Source organism: Hevea brasiliensis, chromosome 4 (genome assembly GCF_030052815.1).
Source record: "Hevea brasiliensis isolate MT/VB/25A 57/8 chromosome 4, ASM3005281v1, whole genome shotgun sequence".
NCBI lineage: Eukaryota > Viridiplantae > Streptophyta > Magnoliopsida > Malpighiales > Euphorbiaceae > Hevea > Hevea brasiliensis.
In genome coordinates this window covers 12059277-12084710 of record NC_079496.1, presented here as the reverse complement: position 1 = coordinate 12084710, position 25434 = coordinate 12059277, and the positions used below count along the sequence as shown (strand labels likewise).

At 37.1% G+C, this 25434-nt stretch overlaps 3 protein-coding genes across 3 annotated transcripts; all 3 read right to left on the bottom strand.

The window, feature by feature from the left end:
- Window positions 1-4157: 4157 nt before the first annotated feature.
- Window positions 4158-6378, bottom strand: LOC110642262 (mitogen-activated protein kinase kinase kinase 18). The gene has a single exon (XM_021794251.2). The coding sequence runs from the start codon at window positions 6266-6268 to the stop codon at window positions 4871-4873; it is 1398 nt and encodes a 465-aa protein (XP_021649943.2). The 5' UTR covers window positions 6269-6378; the 3' UTR covers window positions 4158-4870.
- A 3146-nt stretch (window positions 6379-9524) lies between these two features.
- LOC110641937 (aspartic proteinase A1) lies at window positions 9525-15652 on the bottom strand. Its single transcript, XM_021793838.2, has 14 exons — window positions 15234-15652; window positions 14064-14443; window positions 13789-13849; window positions 12462-12556; window positions 12256-12368; window positions 11961-12129; window positions 11828-11867; window positions 11671-11735; window positions 10908-11021; window positions 10739-10803; window positions 10481-10637; window positions 10284-10403; window positions 9919-10007; window positions 9525-9824 (listed from the first exon to the last, which is right to left on the bottom strand). The coding sequence occupies exons 2-14, from the start codon at window positions 14433-14435 to the stop codon at window positions 9740-9742; spliced, it is 1545 nt and encodes a 514-aa protein (XP_021649530.1). The 5' UTR covers window positions 14436-14443; window positions 15234-15652; the 3' UTR covers window positions 9525-9739.
- Window positions 15653-16844: 1192 nt separating this feature from the next.
- LOC110641926 (probable WRKY transcription factor 31) lies at window positions 16845-19782 on the bottom strand. The gene is made up of 6 exons (XM_021793828.2): window positions 19435-19782; window positions 19198-19302; window positions 18887-19051; window positions 18350-18772; window positions 17736-17849; window positions 16845-17612 (listed from the first exon to the last, which is right to left on the bottom strand). The coding sequence occupies exons 1-6, from the start codon at window positions 19651-19653 to the stop codon at window positions 17010-17012; spliced, it is 1629 nt and encodes a 542-aa protein (XP_021649520.2). The 5' UTR covers window positions 19654-19782; the 3' UTR covers window positions 16845-17009.
- Window positions 19783-25434: the final 5652 nt, after the last annotated feature.

Genomic DNA, 25434 nt, shown 5'->3' with positions numbered 1-25434 from the left:
TGTAGAATGGGATAAGAGTTATTATTGAACTGAGTTGTTTAAATTGTATATATATATTTAATTTCAAAAATAATATATATATAAAAATAAATAAACAAACCATCTAATAAAATATATATATATTTTTATAAATATATTAAATTATTATTAATTAATTAAAATAAAATAATAATAAATAATAAATATATATGGATTTTCACAACTTCTCTTAATGGAACTGAACTGCATGCACATTTCCCTTCTAACTGATGCTATGAAGTTGTCACCATAATTGCAGGTAGAGGAAATCCATTCTTTATTTTCAAGTGACTGCAAAAGAATATAGAAGGATTTAGATCACCAGATCAACGCAAATCAAAGGTGCACATATGCAATCGCCTCATTATAAAAATTGGGAAGATGAGGAAAGGAAAAACACACTGGCATGGCACGGTAAGAGTGAAGAAAATACACGTGGCGGTTTCCAATATCATCCAAAATTTCAGTCTTTTTTTTTTTTTTTTTGTTACAAAAGAGATTAAAACAAAAAAATTAAACAAAATTTCAGAGTCTTTTGCAATTTGCAAAGCATTCCAGCCGATATGGGTTACTCTGAAACCATTTGACGAGTCAAAAGGCCCCACCACACCAGGTATCACTATCAAGCCAAGACCATTCACTGAGACACATGTACGTGTAAAATTTCAGACATCAGAAAACTAAAAGGAAAAGTAGAGAAAATAGCATCTTATCAGCATATGCTTTGTATCACAGACTGCTCTACCAATTCAGCAACAATTTCACATTAGATCCTCTATATATTTAGCAAAATTATATTAGTGATTTTTCTTCCTCAATCTCTAACCATTAACCTTTGAGGAGCCCCCTTTCTAAGATGTCTTATCTATTCTAATAAAATGAAGGTGAAGATGATTAAGATGATGATATGCTAGCATTGCAACTGAAGTATGATGACAAAATAAGAGATTAACAACCTTAGCTTTAAAAAGCTGAAAGCACTTTACTTCCTATCTTCTACAGATTCTTTTTTATGACACTTTAAAAATAATTTGGTCATCTGAGAGAGAAAATATAACAGGAAGATTAGCATCATCCTTCACTTCCACAACCAAAATTATTCAGGTTGATCCACTTCTAATAAGAAGACATGAAACAATTTGCCTGGACCATTCTCCTAACTAGACTCGAAAGTAATTGAAGTCCAAGACAAATGCCTAAAAATGGGCGACCTTCTCAATGTAGGTACATAGTGCTTCAGCCATCCTGAAAGAATGCAAAAAACAGAAGTAGGAGAAAGTTTCTTCCATGTAATGAAATAGTTAAACAACCGCCAAACATTGATTTAAACTCATAGCTTCACGCGCACAAATTGTTTCAAACTGCATTTAGCACGTATCCGGTCTGGTTAAGGACATCCATGGCGACCGCAAAAGCCCCTACCCCAGGAAAAATAAGACGGTTTGCATTTAGAATGTACGCTGGAGTTTGCACCTGCATCAAGTTACTCATTGGACGCTTTGATTTTCAAAATTAAAACGATACTATCAAGAGACTATCAGAATCAAAAGCCATAGTCGTTCATAGTCTTATGGTTCAATAACGATTCAAAGAAATGAAGCAAGCGTACGTCTTTGAGTTCGAAGCCCAGATAACGAATGGCATTTCTCACACTACGGACATTTCCGGCGCCATAGTCGAGCATTGTCACTACTGAAAAAGGAGATAACAAGCAAGAATTCTGATCATATATGCAGAGAAAAAAGAGTATAAAAAGATGAAAGTGTACTTAGAGAGAAAGAAAGGGGACCAGAATCGGAGGTAGAAGACCCCGGACTGAGAGGTTTCTTGGAGGCTTGAACTTTGATAGGCTGAGGTCAGTATTATAGAATTTTTTTGGGAAGTGAAATGAGAGAAGACGAGGACAAAGATGAAACTCTGGAAAGTTTAGAAGAAGAAGGACAAGGAGAAGCAAATGGCACCGCCTCCATCAGCTCTCCAAAACAGAAACCGCTCTCTCCATTAGAAGCGGGGGACTGGTTGGGCGTGCAGTAGCAATTAGCGAAGCATTTCGAAGAATAGAGTCAAGGAAAACGACGTCGTTTTATTTCCCATTTTTTTTTCATTTCACTCAATTCAGTATTCATTCTTGCTGTCAGAATTCCTAAAAGGGGAAATATGTACATCTGAAACTGAACTTGCGGGTTATTAAATTGCCAATTCTTAGCAAACGTGCACCATTTGATTTCCCACGGTAAAGATATTCTCTGCTGCTACCTCAGATCATGGAAGCTGTAATATTCTTTAACTAAATTGTGAGTCTTGAAAAGCACATAACACAGAGGCTTACTTTTTTATCTCCTTTTTCATCCCATAAGATCTCTGCAAATTCTCTGAACCATAGGAAAAGATAGAAAAAAAGAACTTGTTGGTGGGTTTCAGACATGATTAGTGTTTTGTATTCGCTTGTGTTTGCTCAAATGGCTCTGATTCTAGCCCTTTTGTTTAGAACCCTTCTAAGAAACCTGTTGATTGTAGGGATCGACCATTTGAAGCGAGGAGAGGTTCCATTGGTGGCAAAAACTGTGGTAGCTATCTTGCTTGTGGTGTTTTAGTGCTATCTTATATAGTGTAATGGAAATTCACAAACGTGCTCTGGAGTCTGGTGTGGTTAATTCAACTGATGAGGTTCTCATGGCAGAAAAACTGTTGGAAGCATCTCCAATGGGTAATTAACATGTCTAATCTATCATATATTGGCGCTTAATTTCTGTGTTTTGGGTTTCTGAATTTCTGGATCCAAATTTTCAAGCTTGAGAGGCGCTTTTGAACCTATAGTACATCAATCAATCATGTGCTGTTTTATTGCTGGGAAAAAAATTTTTAGTTGTTTCATTTCTTTAAATGTTGTTTGCATATATAGTTAGGAATCTAGAAAGCTGTAAGATGTGAGGAATTTTCTGTCACCCAGCAGGTGACTTGGAAAGATTTTCTCTTGAGCAAACTCTCCCTACCTACCACTTGCATAAAATCTTAGCATTTTCAGGACATATATTAAATCTTTTGTTTCCCCCTCAATAAGAAGTTACAACGACCGACTTGCTGATTATTTCACAGGGTTCTCTCTATTCCTTGCAATGATGACAGATAGGCTACATTATTATATCAAAGAACTTTATCTTGTAAGGAATGAGCTGGAAGAGGTGAAAAAATTAAAAGTGGATTATGGAAGCAAGAAAAATCGGACAATGGAGGAGAATGAAGGAACAGAAAGTTAAAAGAGTCGGAAAATGTCTCCAAAAGAAATGCAAGGACTCCATTGTATGCTTGATGAAAAATCATAGTTGTTTAAAAGATAGAAGAATGTGGCCTCTCTCTCTCTCTCTCTCTCTCTCTCTCTCTCTGAGTGTCACAGTTGCAGGAAATATGTATCTTTACATTGATAAATAGAAATTGTATGTGAGAACATGCCGTGCCAGAGATCACAATAACACCAACAATTCCCAGCCATATGATCTATTGCCTTTCTAATTTATGATTGGAATTCTACTGCTTACAGCCATATATTCGCCTTTTGGATTATCTTTTGTCATACACTCGACCATTGAATTACTAGTCCAATAGCTCAGTTTCAATGATCCTAATTGTGTAATAGTCCAAAGAATATGTCACCTCCTGAACAGATAATGAAATGGCAGCTCAAATTGAAGAAAGAACGACCCATACGCCTGTAGAAATACGGAACAAATTGCCAGTCATGGAAGGTTACATGAATAGAACCTGTCAAAAGTTGCATAATAACAATTTCTTTTTAGCTTGGCAACTTGATGCCTTTGAAGTAACTTGTATAACATTGCAAGAAATGGTAGAAAACCAAGCTCCATCATAGTCAACCCCGTGACAATTGTTTAAGGGATAGATTCCATTCTCATGCTCTTGATTTGCAGACATATTCCAAATTGATTCTTCTTAATTGCCGTTTAGATACAGTCAACTACAACTAGTATTTTTTATCATAAAAAGCTTCTACTTGGTCATAATTCATTGATGTTCTCTCCCCCACTTGCCTAAACAAAACAAAAGATGTTGACTTTCCCACTTGCCTAACCAAAGTCTCTTCTTTTCACATTGGATTTTTTATAATCTTAATAGCCATTGACTTATTAAATAACTTAGACTTTATTTAGAGTCAAAGCCTACTTGATCAGAACACATAAAGGAGGCTTCTTTCCTTCCAGCCAAAGATTATTACCACTCATGCCAAAAGACAATTAGGGATCAGGTTTATATTGAGAAATTGAGATGAAAGGATTCTGAGAAAAAAAAAAAAAAAAAAAGAAAGAAAAGGAAGGTTCAGTAGACTCATCAGAGATTTCTTGGTAGAAAAATGCAGCCATCCATTTAATAGTGGTGTGCCCCCATGTAATAGGAACCATATCCTACGAGGACACAAGCCAACTAATCACCTCCCTTATAAATTTCCAGTGGGAAACCAAGTTCCTGCATTTTCACCTGCCAAGAAAAAGTTAAATGCCACTAAAACACCCGACGAGTGGAGCCACCAACTATGGATTATGATGTTCAAAACTTCCATTATGAGACAACAAATCACGGTCCACACTGAAGGGTTTAAGAAACAGCTGTGGAACAGGTACTCGTGTCTTACCAGGTCCCATAAGGGCCAACTCAGTTGGACCTGGAGCAAGTTGAAGGACTTGGAAGAGAGAGGGGGAAAATTAAAAATTTTTAGTTGACTTGTTAAAATAGCAGGAAGCCGACATTGACTATGGAACATTCACCTAAAGTCTTCTCTGTTCACACTTCACAGGCCTCTAAAACCAAACCCAAGGTTGACCGTTGCAGGACTTGGGTTCTAAGTCAACCCTATAATCCAGAACAGAGGAATCGGCATCTGTATCTGGCTTAACCGGAAAAACAAAAAGAGAGCTGTTGGTTTGTCAAGGAAAATATTTGCCAAGAATATATAGTTAAAACAGACAACTAAGAAGATATGAGATTTAAGAAAACAAGATTTATTATTATATGTCTCGAAATTGAGATTTTCTGATACAGAATCATATCCTTCATTAGTACTAACATTACTATTATTGCTGATGTTTTCATTTTCAACAAAGAATTCCATTAGCAAATCTTCATAAAAAATTGATCTTTCAAGCTCTTGTTCATAAAAAATTGAATCTGAGGTCAAGAATGCAGTTGGAACTGAAGGCGTATCCACCAAGATTTCCTCAGTGTCACTATTTCTAACTGTAATCCAATCATCCTCGGCCCAAGTCCAGTTGGGTACTTCGGCAGGGAAAGTACATTCAATCAACTTCTTGATTCTTTCAGCTGGAGAATTCGAAAAACCTTCAAGTGTTAAACCCTGAGGACTTTCCAATGCTTCCATTGAATCCCAGAAGTCTTGATCCAGTACACAACTTGGAGAAGTCGTGGTAAAATCCTCCATTTCCCTAAGCTCCAAGTCCAAATTACCAAGAAATGGATGATCGAGTAATTCTTTAGCCGTCCATCGCTCTTTTGGATCTCTCCTTAAACACTTGCTCAAGAAATCCTGACCCTTCTCTGTTAACCAGCTGGGAAACTCCGGCACCACACCAGAGAACCCAATCTGATACAAAGCTGATACTGGGTCATTCTGTTGCTCTGTCCATGGGATAGTCCCAGTTGCCATTTCTATGACTGTGCACCCCAAAGCCCACAAGTCTGCTGGGAACCCCTGCTCTTCTCCACGAGCTACCTCTGGCGCCATGAACGCCGGTGTACCAGAAAATTCTGACATGGCACAACCACCAACTTTTTCAACATATTTAGCACAGCCAAAGTCGGCAATTTTCGCTCCTTCTTTGCTTATCAGAACATTCTTGCTCTTGAGATCACAATGGACCAAGCCATTCGTATGCAAGTACTCCAAGCCTTGTAAGATATCTCGTGTGTATAATCTTATCGTCGGCTCATCTAGCTGACCTCCATGTCTCCGAATCGCATCGTGGAGGGTGCCGCCGGCGACGTACTCCATGCAAATATTGTACATAGGCTTACTATCTTCGTCTGTAATATCATAGCCTAAGTACTTGACTACATAAGGACTGCTTAATTTAGACAGAAAGTAGTGCTCTTTTTGCAGGAACATAGACCTAGAGAGCTCCGTGGACTTAACAGCAAAGAGCTCACCAGTGGAGGCAGAGGTGGCTAACGAGACAGTGGCGGTGGAGCCACGGCCGACAACAGGCCCCCTAGTCCACTCCATATTGGCGAGAGAGAGAGAGAGAGAGAGAGAGAGAGAGAGAGGACACGAGAAATGAGAAGAGAATGAAGTGGGAGGAGGTTTGAGTTTTAGTTGGGGGGGGGTGGGTGGTTTAGCTATTTAAAGTGCGTGTACCGGATATAATACATATGCGACCTGTCGTTTGGTTTTGGAGTTGTACACATAGTACAAAATGGGATTTATGTATTCTCGCCAGCTCCCAGTTAAATCTAAAGGGTATTTTTCTTGTTCAATTTGGCCAAATTTGAGTAATGTTGTCCCATAGTGAAGGGGAACCGCGTGGCAAGAGGAGGGAGGACTTTGGCAGCTCGGCCGCTTGTGGACGGTGGGTTACTTAGGGGAAGATACGTATAAAGCCATCCACACGAAGACATGAGAAAATGTGGCAAGGAAGCGTGATTATAAAGAATAATCCCAAATTAGAGGAGTAGCATTTGCGGCGGCAAAGGCAAATTTTATGTAATTGTCAAATGTAAACCGCGTTTGCAAATTTAACCAAGCTGTTAATTATTATAATCACATAATCTAAAATGAATAAGACTGCGTCAGAATTGGAGGACTGAAGCCACTTGCTGGGACCTAAACACAGCGTTTGATTAAAACTGGCACTAATTTTTCAACGTGAAATTGGGGGCCTAATTCAAAATTCCATCAGCCGACAAAACCGAGTAGCATGACTCAAATGGCCCACAGGCCTGCTGCAGGCGTTTTGATTTTTGATTTGGCGAATCATTATCAATGCATAAGTAATGGGGGGCATCCAGCACAAAAAAATGCATAATTATGAGAAAAGAAAACACTAACCCAAGCTTGTCTTTGGGATTACATTAGAATACAAGTTCAAAACTTCGTTACAAGTTGCGCTTAGTAGCGGAAACAGGGATTAGAAATTCAGGCAAATGTGTTTGTTTGGTCATCAAGCAATTTCTATTTGTGAAAAGGTGATAGGTGTGTCATGCTGAAAGGAAATGGATCTGAATCACCTATGACTAGACCCGGACATTGAGCGATTCAGAATCAGAATTGATTAACCCGTGTTTGACTCGAACTGCGAATAAATCAGACATAAATTAAACTAAAACTATACAACTCGATTCCAAGCCAAACTAGATTTTTTTTTATTTTAAAAAAGTTAAAAAAAAATTAAATCATTAAATTTGAAAATCAGACATGAATAGAAATTGAAACCGATAGTGCAGCATGATTTATTAATGTATAATATCATATTGTATTGTATTGTATTATATTATATGATTTTAAATGTTAACATGTTTGGAATAATGGTATGATATATGTAGGACCTATGAGAGATGATGGAGGACTAGCTTATATGGGAGAGACTAAAAATTTTTTGTCGAAGGGAAAGACTGAAGATGAGAGTTAAGGAATGTTTCTAAATAAAAAAAAAAAAAGATATAATTAAAATTTTATAAATTGTGTAAGTATAAAATTGAAATACAAAAATTTTAAACCATATAAAACTACTTATTTAGTAATTTGATAATATGTGATAAAATCATAGTTAATGAATCATCACTTTACAATTTTAAACCATCATTTTCATAATAATCTTTACAAATAAATAGTATTACTATGCCATATATTATGAAATCATGGGAAATTATCATCCAAACAAGGAGAGGGTCAGATTCACCTTTTTGGTTAACCATGCATATCAACTCAAGTGGAGGATAACTTCCTAGTCTCGGCAGAGAATGAGGAACAACTTGGCACAGTGTCTAAGAAAAAAAAAAAAAAAAGGCACAAGAGTAAGCACATTTTTTTTGGCTTGAGAGCTTTTGCACAATAACATGCAGAGGGGCACGTTTCTTGGAATGAGGGCATGAGTGCTGCAACCAGTAAATGGGTTAGAATCCATAGGCTGGTACAAGTGCGTGCGTGCATACAGCAACTTGCAAATGTTGCAGTTTTCTTAGCCTAGAACAAACAAAATTTGGTTCCACTGGATTGAAAATTCAGTGTAATTTTTTGATCGCAGGTGCTTCAATTGGTGTATGCTTGGGTGAGCATTGTCAAAGTAAGGTTCTCCTAGATCCTTGGAGCATTTAATTGTGGTTTTCTACAATTCAAGTGTACTTAGATTGTGATATTATGAATATAATTTTTTTAAATAAAGTGTTCATATTCTAAATTAGTGATAAAAGCTTGAGAAATGGGTAATTGCATGAAAAAGATTATGGTCCATGGATTTAATTTCCCAATACCTGCAAATCCCAAGTTTTCATGTTCTTTCCATGTTTTTGCGTCCTTTGGATGATGACAGTGGGGTCATCAATTGCCCTTTGCAGCTAGTCGGTGCCAAAGTCCCTTTTAACATGGAAGCAAATTTTAATCCCACCCCTTTTTCCAGCTATGCAACACAGTACAGCAAGCAAAACGTGCCTGCTGGGGTCTTACTTTTTGTTTTAACTTGCAACAAGGTGTTGATTCCGTTCTTTCCACGCTTCTTTCCTAATAGGATTGGCTTAGCTAGAAAATCTGCCCATCGAAGCAGGCTCCATGACGCAGAAGCAAAGGCATCCAAAAGGGTTCGATTATTAGAATTTTTAGATGCATTATACAAGACTCAGCCGCATAAACTGACTGGATTATAAAGATCACAAGCACGTTAGGCCCATCAACTTTTCAGGACATCCAATTTCTCATGCCACCTTTAGCTCAAACCTCTACATAGATGAGACTCTGACGGTGCAATAAGAGAGCGACCTCTCATTTCGACTCGATTATTGTGCCCGTTGCATGGACTGGGAAGCCTATGCGACAAGGCAGAGTTATGACATACAATGAAACACTTTATTGATTAACACACGTAGATCAGAAGGAACACTAACTTTTAGGTTGCGTAAAAATTTTGTACAGCCAGGTGCTCCATAATTCACTTTAATGGATAGGTTTAGACATTCTAAACTTCATCCGGCATCCACCAAGCTATGCATGTAAAATTTTGTACCGTTAGGTGTTCCATAATTCACTTTAATGGATAGGTTTAGATATTCTAACTTCATCTGGCATTCACCAAGCTATGTAACATGTAAAACCCATACAAACTCGGCCAAGGAAATGGAGACGATCAATTATTATTATTATTATTATTATTATTATTATTATTATTATTATTATTTTCCCCTCTTCTTTCCCCACCTAAAAAGATTTAGGATTAGCTTCGTATAAGCTTAACGAATACACGGCATTCACACTGGGCTGCGGACAAGCCTGATGATTATAAAATTTACATATACTATTATTTAAGGCTCTTTTCCAAGACCCAACATTCATATTGTCAACCTTCATACTACGAGATGTGAAGGTATTGTACTAGTTTGACAACATAACAAGCCACATTACTGTTCTGATATTTACATTCTGGCAAGTCAAGGTCGGCCACGAAACACTTTCATGTAAAAAGCATACAGATGAACGAGGGATAATTATTTATGCAGCTTCCGCAAATCCAACTCTCTTATTACCATAGTCGAATACTGTATGGAAGCGACCCATGAAAACATCTCCCAATATCCTGCAATGCAGTAATCATTAAAGTTGACGTTTCATTTAGACCAGTAAATTTGGACGGAAGAATTTTTGCATCTATGATAAAGAGTGCGGCATACCAGAGGGGACCACGAGGTGGGGGCACATCTAAAGCTGTAAATCCACTAATGCATTGGGCGGCTTCTCCCTCACCCACTTTGAGGACATACTATCACCATCACAAAAAATATACAAGCCAGTGAAACACTTAAAAAACGTGACATATAAGCTTGCTTATGGAAAATTATGCTACTCCAAAGAGTGAAATGAATAATTTTATTTCATTTTATTTGTTGGGGGTGGGTAGGGTGTTCTGAATCCATAGGTCAATTTTCATTTCTCAACTCAAAATCCAAGTAATGTGGGTAAACATGACAGGTACCAAGGTACATGTGATGCTCTGGGAATACAGACAAACCCAACAAAGCCAAATGATCAATCATACCTGCTCAGGGGAGAGGTCAAAAACCTTCCCACCAATTGTAAATGAAACATTAGGCATGGTAGACAAACCACCACAATCTACTGCTGATTCTCCCATTGGACTGGGCAATCGTTCACATAGCTGTAATAACAAAATTACAGTATCAGCAAATGTGAAGTACAATTTAATTAGAAATGCCAAATTGTAGTTAAGTTTACCTCATTGGCATAGTTAAGTATGCGCTCCTGAGTGTTATTCAGCTTGAGCTGATTCTGCATCCATACAACTGCCATCTCACAAGTAGAGCACATTGCATCACGCAAACCACTAGCCACTCCCTGAATATTCTCATTCACGACACTCTTAATGCCCACACTGATCACATAAAAAATGAATTGTAGTTCACCTTTTTTAGATGCGCAAACAGCAAAAGAAACATATTAATAGATGCAATGGCGAAAAACATGCGCTCTGACCTTACACCTCGAGAACCATCAAATGTGCACAAACCAATTTGTGAGCAAATTTTTTGTGGTTGGTCCTGTCACATAAAATAAAGATGATTTTTAGAACATCCAATGAGAAAAGACGAACATCAGAAAATATGAACAGTTTCTTCATGCTGTGCAGTAACTTAGCCGATACCTTTGCTAAAAGCATCTCAATTATGGTTTCTCCATATTGAGCAACAACAGCCTTGCATTCTTGACTAACAATTCCAGTTGCTCCAATGGCATGGTTTACCTCAGCAATGATGCCCTGCAAATAATGCAAAGACAGTACAAGTCAAACACAAGCAGACACTAACAGTGCTCATCAAACAATAATAAATATCACCATCAACTACCCAGATGATAATGCTACCAAAAAAGGTCCAACATAGAAGAAAGCCCAAAAGCCAAAAAAGATGCATAGTTCCTTGCAAAATAGGCAACAACATTTACTACAACCTAAAATCAAACGGCTGACTACTGTATCAAATACAAAAGACCTTAAGTGCTACCATCAAGCAGGGAATAAATTAAATAAACTCTCAGCAAAATACCCAATTGGAAGGAAACTAGAGCAGGATATCCAATTGGAGAAAAGTAGAAACATAATTCATTATCCGTCCATTGAACAATGATAAGTCTATATATGGGTTAGTTAGTTCCTACAGCAAATGATCTCGCTTTTGTCATTCAGAAGCAAGCAAGGGCACATCATGGCTCTTTTTTTTTTTTTAAATAAAAAACAGGATTATATGAAATTCTGCTGGGAATTACTATCTCCTTCCTTTTCCCTGGTGCATCTATATTTTGAAAACCTACATGATCGGGTCATGATAGTCCCCTCAGGCAAGATGGAACCAACACATCAAACAATATGCATAATTATAATGCAAAAGAAACATGGTTTGACTACACACAGTAGGTCCAGCCAACAAAGAAGTTCCAGAGTCAGCAATTGCTGCACAGCCACTGCCACAAATTCCTGAAACAGATACAAAAATCAGGATCATAAATGATACAAAGAAACAACATTCTCCATAAAACAAAGTGAAACATGATTACTGATTTGCTTACCAGTTGTTTTACCATCAATCAAGACGTCACCCATGTTAAACTACCCAAAAAAGAAAAGAAGGTATGATCAGAATCATGAGATCATCAATATCCAAATATTACAGATGGTAGAAGTGATGCTTAGAGAACCAACCTGCCAATACCCTTTCTGTGTCACAGGGACGTATGTATGCTCACCCTTGTAATGCTTGGGATCCATCCCACCAAAAACGATCTCACCTCCTTCATCTTCATCAGCATTGCGGTTAAACCAAAATGAGAAAACAGGTTCTTTAACAAGACCCTGATTGACCATGTTGTACCTGTGATGGTTCTAAAGTCAGCTATACAATAATTGAAGTCCCGACACTCTTTAACTTTCCAGGCATGATCAATACAAAAAAAATGAACAATCAACTATCAAAACAGAACAATGTGCAATTATATACCACACAGGTACAGCCTTTCCAACTGATATCTCTTCGAATCCAAGTCCAAGTATACCATCAAACTTTGCTACCAAGAACGTGATGCTGGGCTCCTTAGTAGCTTCAATAAATTCCTAATATATACCACCTCATTAGTAAATGCAAACCACAAACTAGCATTATTACGTTAATGCATTTATAGTATAAAGTAACCAGCTTCAAGTTACCTGATCCTTGACCACAAGACCACCAACTTTTACATGGTCTTGACTAAAGAAGCCAGAAATAGCACCAGTTCCATAATGGATATCTGCTGATTTTCCTGTGTTGAATGAAATTACATCACACTAGGTCTTCAGAGGGAAAGTTTCTCTCACCAAATCACAAACATATCAACACACACAGTGCATGCACTCAGGATCATTTGCAAATAAAAAATTTATGATGCAGTATGCCCTATCACTACAACTGCAATAGCATCTCAACAATGTTTCTGTCCTCAAACATACAAAGAAAGCTCATATAAAAACAAAATCAGTTAAAGACATAATGTTCAATGATCAACTAATAAAAAATTGCAACATATAAGCATGTACATCTGCCTGAGCAAATATTCATGAGATCCATCAGTGTGTAGGAAGCAAAGTTCATCAAAAACTTGCACAGAAGAATACACGTGAGCAAAGTTAATGTTCACTTAACAAAAATCCATGGCAGAAGCCAGGCCACAAAAGACAGAATATCATGAAATCATCTCATGCATGGGAGTAAACTACGGACACATCATATGGAAGATACAGTGCAAATTTTAAGAATAATTTATAATAACAACAGAAGACTGCATTGCTTGTTCTTGTATTCTCCATGCCCACTGTAGCTTGTTATATATATATATATATATATATATATATATATATATATATATATATATGTGTGTGTGTGTGTAACACGCACTCACCAAAGAAGATATGCAGCACCAAATTACATTTAGACACGCAAAACCATAACCTACTAGGAAGTAGAAATTATAACAGCATCATGATCTGCTAATACAAAGACCCCAATTGAAAATTAACTGCCCAGAGCTAGAGCTATTTTGTCAAGAAAAGAAAATCGGTTATTAATTCATGTGGATAATTGTGGTTATCCTCCCTACACACTTTTTCAGGACCGTAACTCTTCTGGAAGGGGGGGTGTTACAACGCTTCAATTTCAGGTCTCTTGTTTCTTTGCTGGCTGTGAAATTAGAAGTATCCGCTTCACTCAGCTTCACAACTTTTTTTTGGTAGAAAAAGGAATCTTATGGGAACCATATTATTAATGAATTAGAAATACAAAGGGAAAACTATATTGGAATAATGCTTATACGGGCATTATTGCACACATATAAAACCATGAGAAATAAATCACAAAAATGAATGGACTTCCATTCTGAATTTCTGATAAGTATACATCCAGCTAAAAACTATGCAATTGAAATTAAGCACAAAAACAGAAAAGAAACTTAAAAAAAAATTGCATAAACACTAGAATGAATTGAGATGCAGTACAAACCATTCTTCTTGTAGGTGCTTGAATGGCCAGACTTGTACCTGGAATGGAAATAGCAGGCAACCTGAAAACAGAAGTTAGACAAGAAATTACACCGTATAACAAACCTTTATTTCCAGAGAATTTTATACATTGATTAAGTATCTGAGACAAAATCTTCAGAACAAACTAAAGACCTCCGACATAATACTTCTCAATCTGATCTTCCAAGTGATGAAAAATCCCAAGCTGTAAGGTAAAATCACATAATGACCCTCTAACTAAGGCAAAGAACTTACTGAAAAATAGCACTTGGAAGAGGGCACCCAGAGATTAGAACTACCAGTGTCAAATATCACAGTGAACTTCTGTGGGGGAGTACCAATACCAATCTCACCAAAATACTGGGCATCCATGTAATTCTTTAGTGATATTATATCAATATCTTCTGCATCACCTAAATTCCCATGGAAATGATACTTTTTAAAAGAAGTTCGCAATGACTCTCCTTCTTTGGACTCAAACTGCGCAGCCACAAGGTTGTTTTGATCGAACTTCCTCTTTTTCAGTCCAATTCTGACCAATCCATCATTATGTGCAGCAAAAACCAAAGGCAACAGAAGGAAGCAAAGGAAAAGAGCAGTAGTAATGGGTTTGGATCTTGTACCCATGTTGAAAACTGAGCAATTCAAAAACAGAATACACCAAATAAATTATAATAGATCAAAACCCTAAACCGGATTATGGCAAATATCACATGAACACATAACAAAACCTCTTATCTCTTGTGCTCTCAACAAACTTATACACAAGCAAAAGATCAGACTATCTAAACTCACTCACCTAAGCTTGACTTGCATGCAACAAGTGCACATAGGCGCACAGTCATGTTATAAGAGAAATTTCTTAGTACAAAAAATCAGCATTCAATAGTGGAAGTTGGACACTGAAATAGAAACAACTCTTATTTTTAACAACTACCATTTTTCCCCTAAATGAGAAACAATTACTATCTAAATTATACTCTATTTCTTTTCTGACCAAGCATTTCTTAAGTTGCATTCGGTGAACTTCTGAATATAATCGTGTTGAACTAAATCCATTGTAGAACTTAAACTATTACTAGATGGAATCATAAACGAAAATCAGAAAATAAATTTCCAAAATGGACGATATCCCACGCTTATTAAATTCACAAAGAATTCCATAAATCTAAAATGAAAGCATTACTAGATTAGCCGGGTCCCATAAAATTCAAAAACCAGAGAAAAAAAATACAAAACCAATTCCTTTTCCCACAGATTCTGAGCAGCCAAACAAAACTAGACAGTCAAATTCACACATCAAAAAGAAAACCCCAAACAAAAAATCATATAGCGCGATAAAAATTACAAAAATTCAAACAACTAAAAACGATTATAAAAACAAAATCCAACAGCAATCATGAGCTTAAGATCAAAATCACTCACAGTTTCTGACGATCGATTGAGGGAGGAAAAATGAGAAACCCACTGAGGGACTAAAAATTTACGTCCGGTTTGATTTTTTGAAAGGGAGAAATTGACTTAAGCGAGCAACTTGGGAAGCTAGAGCCGTACACGTGTCTTTGGTGAGATATTCTTTTCTTATATGCTAAGAGTATAGGAATTTTTTATTAGGTGTTGCAGAAGTCCATGAGGATTTATAGCTTTCTCCAACCAGACAGAGACTCGGCTGGAAAAAAGGAAAAAAAATAGAAAAATCTCTCATTAATTACAACGTGAAAATTTGCTGTGCAAGAACAAACATTAGTTGGATTGGTTTGGAGAAAGAATCTATCCTTTCCTCCCTCTAAAAATATCTGAATTCATTTCCATATTTGGGCTAAAAATTATTAGATTATTCATCAAATCACTGTGACAAAGAATTTTAATTTTTCCAGTGATATACGCTCATGCATATACCGACAGAAAGTTTTTCAAAATAATTGCCCCACGTAGTTAAAATTTATAGATTTTGATAAGAATAAATATAATTAAAACAAAATTTTTATTTTTATATAATTTACATATTTCAAGTCTAATGTCAAATTTTAAAGGACTATTCGAATCGAGAATTAAATGTTTGAGAATCATTTATAAACAGTAAATCGAAACTTTTATCCTTATAACTATCACCTCAAAGTTAGTCCAGGCTTAGCTAAGTGGTTAAGACATCGCTCACTCTAAGTAATTTTTTGGGGTTGCCCCCACCAAAATATACACCTGACAAAAATAAAAAAATAAAAACACCTAGGGTTCTTCTTTTGCAACAAAGTTTTAACTCGCAGGTCATTTACATGTTTGGTTCCAAAAGAAACCTAATTATAAGATCTTGGCATATTCTTGAGAAAAGTGTAAGCCTAACCCTCGTCCATGAACTAATCCAATTTCTCAAGTAAGCACGTATATAATTATATATCTCAATTTGAGTACAGATTCCAGCCCACTTTTATATCAGACCTAATCTAGCCTATGATATCTGTGGAATCATTTGAGGTGTGATATACATAGCTTAATCCCAATTTTTTTACGTACATATAAGCCAAGTATGAATTACCAACTGTCCATAAACATGCTGTGCATTCATGAATAAAAATAAAACATGGGATTCATCCCTAAACAATAGTGCCATGCCCATGTCAGGTCGTGAAATATAATTACATTTGTCAACATTATATATATTAGTTAATAGTTTTTAATAGAAGTAAACAATTTGCAATTAGATTAATCTTTTAAAGTCATCAAATTAACTAAGAAAAATATAATTTTATACACTAAATTATACGAAAACTAACCATCGCTCACAATCATCCTGACATCATGACGGAAAAAGTAGGAACAATCATTCTATATATCTTGATGATACCTTACTAGGCAAGTATATATGGTTTATTAATTGGAACCCTAGATGATAGTACTTATACTAGTTTTAATGCTTCTCATACCAGTAAAATTGCTGACCAGGGTCACGTAAGAATGCTAATTGACAAGTAAATAGGATCCCATTAAACTCTTCTGTTAGGCCAAAAAGGAGAAGTATATTGAAACTAAACACCTTCATATTGGCAAAGAAATTCTCATTGCACTTTCACTGTCGATCAATACGAATATTCGTCCACTTTTTTTTTTTTATTATTATGTTCGAACTGTACGTCTAGACTTTCTCGTCGTGTAGAGAACTCTATTACCACAAAAAGCTAAAGCTAATTGATTAGTCGTGCTATTTTATGTGCTGTTGTCGATACTGTTCCTCAATGTGGGGCTGCTATTAGAATTACTGTTTGCTTGAATATTGCCAATGATGGAACTGATCGCTGCAACTAGAGCTGCAGTGAAGTTAGGGTCTGAAGTGATAGCAGCAGTTGCTGCACTAACAGTACTGTCCGCCAATGGAGGTATTATTTGAGGCAGCTCCATTCCCTTATGGGGGCTTAAAAGACCTGAAACTTTAGATTGGTTGTAGAGGGCTTGCGCAGAAACATGCGGCGTGGACGTGAAATTGTTGGGGAAGTTCAGAGAAGGGAGGAGGAAATGCCCTTGAAGTCTCTGTGAGGAGTTGGAAGCTGGAGGTGGAGTGACGTCCAGTGTTACAGTAGGAAATGGAGCTGAAGCTGAAAGTGTTGCGAAGCCGGGTGGGCAAGGAAAAGTTTTTGCTAATAAATTAGCGTTCATTAACTCATCAGGACTAGGCATAGACCCTGAAAGTAGCATTGATGCTGCTGCTGATGTGGTAGATGCCATGGCCATTGCGGCTGGAGGGAGTGGATGGTCGTGACAACCTTCATAGGTTGTTACAAGGACTGCTTGGTCCTCTGCACACCTTTGTACCTAAATATTGTTTACCAAGAACCTTTTAGTACTAATTAATTTGCTTTTTTTTTTTATAAGAACTAATTAATTAATTAACTTTAAATTATCCAGAAAAAAAAATGAAGAAATAGAGTAGTTTACCTGTTTGCGAACTGGGCATCCAGATGACATAGTGCATCGATAATAAGATCGAGGACATGGGTTACCTTTAGCCAATTTCTGCCCATATTTTCTCCATTGGCATCCATCAGATATCTGCCATATAGTAATCAAAGATTGATTAGTAACAGTATTAGACTATCCTTATTAATTAAGAAAAAGAGCTCGTGTTACAAACAAGGACCAGCAAAATGATTTCTGGTGGTCCTTTTCAAGTGTCTTTCTCTTTCGGCCGTCAGAGAGTAGCGGAGAGGAAACTGCGTTCCTACTTCCTATTGAGCGGTGCATGTATCTTATAGCATGCGTTTGTGCTGTGTTATTGTCTAGCTTACTTTCCTCTGTTGCTAATCAACATTTTGTGGAAAATGTATTACAGGAATTGCACTAAGCAAATGTTCAGTATGTTATATAATTAAAAGTAATGTAATTAAACTTCAGCATTAATGGGTAAAGCTCATGGGTTAATTAAATGAATTTTTAATTCATTGTTCTATTGAATTTTTAATTGATTACATTTCTTTGCATTTACATCCTACCAAATGCGCCCACTAAATTAGGTGCCTGAGTATACATGTGCATGGCTAACCAAAACTTACCGTGGATGCCTCGGATCTTGCTCGAACTGAGACACGGGCTTTTCTAATCATAGACGAGGTTACTGCTTTCTGTTCATCGTCAACGTCCCTTGAAGTATTAAACTTGGGGACTTTGTTTGGAACCCATCCATGAAATGCTTCTTCTGAAGTCTCATAATTTTTTATTCCACCAGCACTCCTTTTCAAATGATCAAGAACTGGAACAACTCCACTAATAGAGCTACTACTGACCACTGGTGGCTTATTATTCTCCATTGACTCAACTATATTAGGAGATATTGAGCAATCCCGAGATCTTTCTTCAGACACTGACTGTGAACAACCTTCGCCTATTTCGCCTATTTCAGCTTTACCCAGATCCAAAAAGTGCCTTGCAATGATGGATCCCACATGCTGTTTCTCTTCAAGCGTTCCATGTATCACCTGAAAAATTGGTGGCAAATCTTTACTAAGAACTTGTCTGTAGTATGCATCATTTTATTCTGATCTGATAATTGCTACTTGGGTGTGTGGTTGTGTATAGAGAGATTAAGTTACCTCCTCATTTTTCACAGTTATAGTGTTCTGATTCTGGAGCCTCTGCATGAGTGCAACAAGGTGCATCTGTAGGAAATAGTGGTTGTTGTTCACCTGATTAAGTATGCCTTTCAAACGCTGATTTTCTGCGTTCATGTGGTTTATTTTGGCGTGTAAAAGTTCGAGCTGAACCAAGAAAAAAACACTTGGAGAAATGAATAACTATCTTTTAATAGAAAAAAAGAATATAAAATAACATCAAAATTCAAATTCCAGATGAAAAATTAACTTTTCTTTGTTGTACTATATGTAGATCACGGTTCCATATATACCTCTTTCTTTCTTTGATTATAAGCTTCCTTGTTTTGAGATGCTCCATCTTCCACAATTGATTTATTATCACGACCAATGCTTCCCGTTAGAAGATTCAAACTAGTCTAGGTAATTGTAATAAGGAAAAAAAAAAAATAAGGATCGAAACACAGAGAAATAACGAATCAAAAACTCCTGTAAGAACCGATATTATTCAGAGAGAGAGAGAGATTGTGGGTGATATAGTTTTTGCTTACATTTATATCTTCTTCATTCTGTCGCCCTACCCCATCATCCATAGCCTCTGTCTTGACTATAGCAGCCGGCGGAGGTTTTTGCTTGGGACAATTTGCATCGGCAAAGAAATCCATCTCAGTAATTATTCTGTTTCCATGGGAAATGGAACGATGCCCATCATCGCAAGAGTGGCTTACACGACGATCAGTAGATGGGTCCATGACAATGATATCGTGCATCCACGTAGTGTTTATTCCAGGCGGCGGGGAAATGATCAAGGAACTTGTGGGATCAGCGCCACAAGAGAGTCTTCTTACTTTTGTCCATTAAAAAGGAGAGGGAAATGGGTAGAGAGAGAAAGAGAGAGAGAAAGAGATGAAGTCATTTTTGAACAAATGCATTGGACTAGGCAACAAAGATGAAGTGGACTAAGACCAAATGTGAAAAGAGTGATCCATCTTAGAGCGTGAAATGCAGAAAAGAATTGGCCAAGTGAGGTAAGGTCGTGCGTCAATTGGACAGGTGGCTTTGTTTGCATTCTTGATCCTATATATAATTAAGAGAGATAGAGAGGGAGATTTTCTTCTGTTTATAAAATAGAACACAAAAAAAAAATAGAACACAAAAAAAAAAAAATAGAACACAATCATGTAGGTAAGAAACTAAACCGCATTCTGTCTGCTCATATTGACAATAGAAATGGGTGCCCTCGTTTATCAATTCAATCATGTATGAGTTCCATCTCAATCAAGTCAAATGAACCAAAATATATATATATATCACATTAATCTTCCATTCACACGTACATATATATATATATATATATATATATATATATATATATATAAAGATCATCTCTTGAAATTGTGAAAAGCGAATCCCACTTTAGAGCGATATAGTGTGCATCTCTTCTAGGTCTAGCAGGATATATCTTATCTTAATTAATGGTATAGAGATGACTAATAAAATAATCGTAACTTGTCATCACATTTCATACGACACAATGATGGGATATAGATCCAAATTACCTGAATTAGCTTATTGATAATTAAGAAAGATTGTGTTTCGAGTTTGATGAAAATGAACTGTAATTAATTAATTAATTAATTTTCTTTGTGTAAATATATAAAAAGATGAAATTAAGACATGAATAAAATGATTATATTAACCTGATCTATCATTTATCCAAAATGTAAATATGTAAGATTCATATATTTAAATTTAATAGATAGATTTAATTGTGCATCTTGTATCTTGAATTTATAATAAATTGGATCTAAATAAAAAAAATTCATATTAAAAGCATATATGCCAATTTGACTTATGCGATTGGTTTTTTGATCTTTGTAAATTACCTTAAACCCTTGTCATGGACTTGGCCAAAAAAATCATAAATTGCGGCTATTATAATTAAGATAACATTGCTTGTCTATATTGAATGTGTAAAATGTGGCAGTTGAAGATAGTGATGATTAGTGTGTTCATATTATGGTATCTATTAATGTTTTTTGAAACGTTACTTGGTCTAGTAAAATTAGTCAAGGATTCAAGTCCTATTAGTATTGAATTTATTATATTTTCACATTTATATATATTTCATTTTAAACTAATTTTAATTATTTTCACTATATCAATATTAAAATTATTATATAATTATTTAATTTTAAAATAATTAAATAATAGAAATTAGAAACGATAATAAGCTCAATTGCGTTTGAAACCCACTATCAATTTTGGTTTTTCTATGCAATAAGAATCAGTGGTGGATGTATGTAGACACTATATTTTGGTCAACCAATAAAGCTCAAATGGAATTCATTGAGTTTTACAAGCTTCCAGACCTGAACATAGTGAGGTTCACCGATCCCAGAAGGATCTGAACACCTTATTAGGTGGACTATTCAAATCCGATCCCCCTTCGATTCAGTTCGGTCTTGGTCCGGTTTTGCCCGATCACATTAAAGTTCGGTCTCATATCACTTGGTAATTTAGACAATTTGATATTAGCCCGATTTCATCAGATCTCATTAAAATTTTGCACAAAATTCCAATTCGGCTTAATCTTCTTCAAGTCGAGTTTAGTCTGAATTATTAAGTCGGTTTTTATTTTCATTGATTATCCGATCTCATATGTTTAATGGTCCGATCTCAACAAATAATGGCGTCAGGAAGTTCAGAAATAACAAATAAAAAATAATAACGAGACAAGTTTGAAAAGTAAAAGGTACCTCATTAAAATTCTGAAAAATTATTACAAGCACAGTCACGCCTCAGGTTGACTCCCCTCTGCCCGATCCACATTTACATTTTCACCCCCCTTTGCCCAATATATATTTTCAACCCCCTGAGCCTCACTCACATCCTTAACTTCTCCGGCACCCGGAGTGAGCTTCTCCAGCCAAGTGAAGTCATCTTGAGGGTAGCGTGTCAATAATTCGGTCAAGAAGTCTCCGTGGGCACTTACATATGCGTTCGCCTCCCTTTCGAGGGCATCGTTCTCCCTGGCTTTCAGCTCTTCTTCCTTAGCCCGGAGATCCTCAGAAAATTTAGCCAAGTCAATAGCTCAACTTGTGTGCGCATCTTCCAATTCTCTCTGTAGCCGAGCTATGACTTCCTCTGAAGACTTCACTTGTCCTTCTGGCTCCACGATCTGAGTGTGTGCATTAGCTAATTGATTCTTGAATGCGAGAGCTTCGTGGACCGCCTTGGATGTCTCCTTCCTTAAGAAGTTAACCTTCTCCCACACCATGTGTTGGTTGGCGATCGCCTCTAAGCTCAGACTCATAGAGTGGCTAAGTAGGTCATCCACGCTGTCTCGAAACATCTTAGCTCAGTCCTCTTGGAAGCTTATTGTCACCGTAGTGACTCGAGCTAGGTCGATATTCCCCCTTACTATTTGATTCCCCTCTAGAGAACTCAGAAGGACTTGAGCCCCTCGGGAGAGAGTTCGCTCGGAAGAGGTCGCCTGCCTTGACGAGCCCACTTTGGATGAGCTCGAAAGTAAAAGTTGTTGAGGTACAGGTTCAGGGGGCGGAGTCGATCTTACTAGGGTTGGCTCTACATCGGTTTGCTTAGGGGAGTCTGTCGCTTCCACCCAAGCCCACTTAAGAGCCTCCAGCTCCTTGGCCCGTGCAGCAGCGGCCGCAGCGGCCTTTGCAGCAGTGGCCTTTACAGCAGCCTCCTTCTTCTGGAGAACCCGTTGCACGAGTTCTCTCTTTCTTTTCCTCCCTACCTACTCAGTTTCGGCTCTAGTCATATCTGCGCACCAAAAAGAGTTAGTGAGAATTTTTTAACACAAGTAAGGAGATCGGATTTACCTTTGCCAGGCCCGAGGTCGGAGAGCTAGAGCGGGACGTGTTCACCAGCAATAATGTTCATCAGCCACCATTTGAGTTTGGCACTGATCACGTCCGAGCAAACGAACCGGTGGTTATTCACTTGGTTTTTCAATTCCTTAACCATAGCGTCCTCGTCCTGGTTCTGGTTCAGTACCAAGTTCCCTCCAGACCTCATTGCTAAGTGGTCCCAGCTCCTCGGGATGCCTTCGAACCCCTGAAGGTCCTTGGCCTGGAGTATGAAGAAGCAGTTCTTCCAGTCCTTTAATGAAGATGGGAGCTTGGTGAAGAGTCCGTAGTTTAGTTTCGCCTGGAATGACCAATACTCATCATTCTTCTTTCGATTGAGTCATTGCAGCTCGGGAAACACCCTGACCTTGGGTTCCAACCCCTTGGCTCGGTACAGTCCTCTACAGGCGACCATAATGCGCCAGGAGTTCGGGTGCAGTTGGGCGATGTAGTCCCTATAATACTTGAGTATATCCTTGTAAAATTACTCTAGAGGGAATCGGAGCTCGGCCTTCAGTTGTTCTTCATATATCACTATCTGGTCGGTCTCCTCAAAGAAGTGTTCGGCTCAGAAATCTCTGTGGCATCGAATCAGTTCATACACCTCGCCTGGGAGGTTAAACTCCTGGCTAATCTGAGTTAGCTCGGAGCGACCCAGGATCGAAACCACTTTATCAATTGGGAGAGACTCTTTCATCGGTATCTTGCTCGGACCAGTGGTGATCGGTGCGACTTGAACTGCGATGACGTCCCGCTTACTTGTTCCCACCACCTCCTCGTCGGAGGTCCAGGAGATGTTGACCGACAGTGGGCTTCTCTGAGCTCCAGTGTCACTCATTTTGACGGGTTTTAAGAAGAAATTATGGGAAGATCACTTTATTACAATGAGTTCAAGTGCAAGACTCAGTGTTAAAGGAACTATTATAAATGTGGAACCCCATATACAGGGTATTTTCTTTTAATGACATTGATACAACCCCAATAATAGAAGAGTATTAGTCTCTACTGGAGATACCTTACGTAGCTCAAAATCGCATATATCTCCACCTTGATTATAGACAAACATGGAAATGGTTTGCCAGCATAGTGGGTGTTTCGGTGGAAGAAGCCAAGGCTAAAGAAACAACCAAAGGCAATTCTCATGGTTGGTCATGGTCTTATATTAAAAAGATTCTTGATCAATATATTTAAGAGGGATGGCTAGAGGTTGCTATGAGGATATTGGCTTTAAGCATCTATGGGTTAGTCTTGCTACCTAGACCTTTGGAAGTAGTGACATGCAAAGTGATGGAGTTATTTTTGGCAATCAAGAAATAGAATATATACCCAATTCCTGCCATCATTAGAAACCTTTCTATCTTTGACTTACTACCGACAAAAGGGCCAAGGGATCCTGAAATGTTATAGTCAGCTATTGTATCTCTGGGTTTTAAGTCATACTTACCCAAGAGAAACTAAGGGCTTGACATGGTACCCTGATCAGCCAATCATCGAGAAGATGTCAAAGATGAAGGAGTGGAAGCGTGATTATTGGGCATTAGAACCGTGAATTTCAAAAATTATTTCTAAGGTTACATGCACCATACCAAGATTTTTATGAACCTAATCAATTTCCAATGTCCAATTGCATACCAAAACATATTTTAGCATGCATTAAAATTTCATTTGCCATTAAAGATTATGAATTAACATTTAATTCAATTAAACCCTAACTAAAAGAGGGATTTTTAGATACTAATCTCTTGATGCACAATTAATGCAATCTTAGGATGTTCTTAGGACCCCAAATGTTGTCCTTCTAGTTTGTTCACCACAAGCACACACCAAGACAGCAATGGCAGCCCCTAGATTGGCTTCTCAAGCCTTGTCAACCAATTATGGGATGGGGTTTATGCTTTGTGAAGGTTGTATGAATGTATTGGGTGTTAGAAACACTTTCTAATAATTTAATTCAAGAAGAAATCTAAGTTTTTCCCTTTGAATTAATTGAGAAATAGAAGAAGAGAAGGGGACACCATGTTGCCGTCCCATATGAGAGAAAGAGAGAGTGGGCTGATTTTTCTTTATAACCTCTCTTTATATACTTAGGTCAAATCCTAATTCCTTTGCCACATGTCATCTCAAGATCCCATCTTGTTATTATTTGATTTAATCTTATGAAGCCAAGTGTCAAGCTCCATTTAAATCATGACATGTGGTCTTCCATCATAGGAAGACAAGTGGCAAGATCATATGGTACCATGTGTCACCATGTCATGGTGCCATGTGTCACCATATGAAAAGACCAATTTGCCCTTACTCTTTAATTTGAGTTCTCAACCCAAAATTATAATTTTTTCTCTTTAAATCAATTTATATCAAATATAAATAAATAAATTAATTAATCTCCATTAATTAATTTCTCATAATTAAATAAATATTTAATTTAATTAAATATAAATTTAATTTATACTATACATCAAATAACCTAGATTTGATTTCGAGTCATGCTGGGGACTTTGCAATCTTATTGCAAACCAAACCTCTTTAATTAATTAATTAAACTCTTTAATTAATCAATTAAATCACATTTTAATTAGTGATTAGCTTGTGTAGATGTGTGACTTACTAGGTTCATTACTTATTGGAAATGAGAAATGATATTAACTCTTAACATCATTAGAACTCTTTCTTACC

Coding starts and splice junctions, on each gene's coding strand:
- LOC110642262 (XM_021794251.2), bottom strand. CDS start 6,268: ATGGAGTGGACTAGGGGGCCTGTTGTCGGCCGTGGCTCCACCGCCACT.
- LOC110641937 (XM_021793838.2), bottom strand. CDS start 14,435: ATGGGTACAAGATCCAAACCCATTACTACTGCTCTTTTCCTTTGCTTC. Junction 12,557..13,788: donor AAGCACCTACAAGAAGAATG/GTTTGTACTGCA, acceptor CATTCAACACAG/GAAAATCAGCAGATATCCAT. Junction 10,404..10,480: donor TACTTAACTATGCCAATGAG/GTAAACTTAACT, acceptor TTGTTATTACAG/CTATGTGAACGATTGCCCAG.
- LOC110641926 (XM_021793828.2), bottom strand. CDS start 19,653: ATGCACGATATCATTGTCATGGACCCATCTACTGATCGTCGTGTAAGC. Junction 19,052..19,197: donor ATAATCAAAGAAAGAAAGAG/GTATATATGGAA, acceptor TTCTTGGTTCAG/CTCGAACTTTTACACGCCAA. Junction 17,850..18,349: donor CAAGATCCGAGGCATCCACG/GTAAGTTTTGGT, acceptor ACTATATGGCAG/ATATCTGATGGATGCCAATG.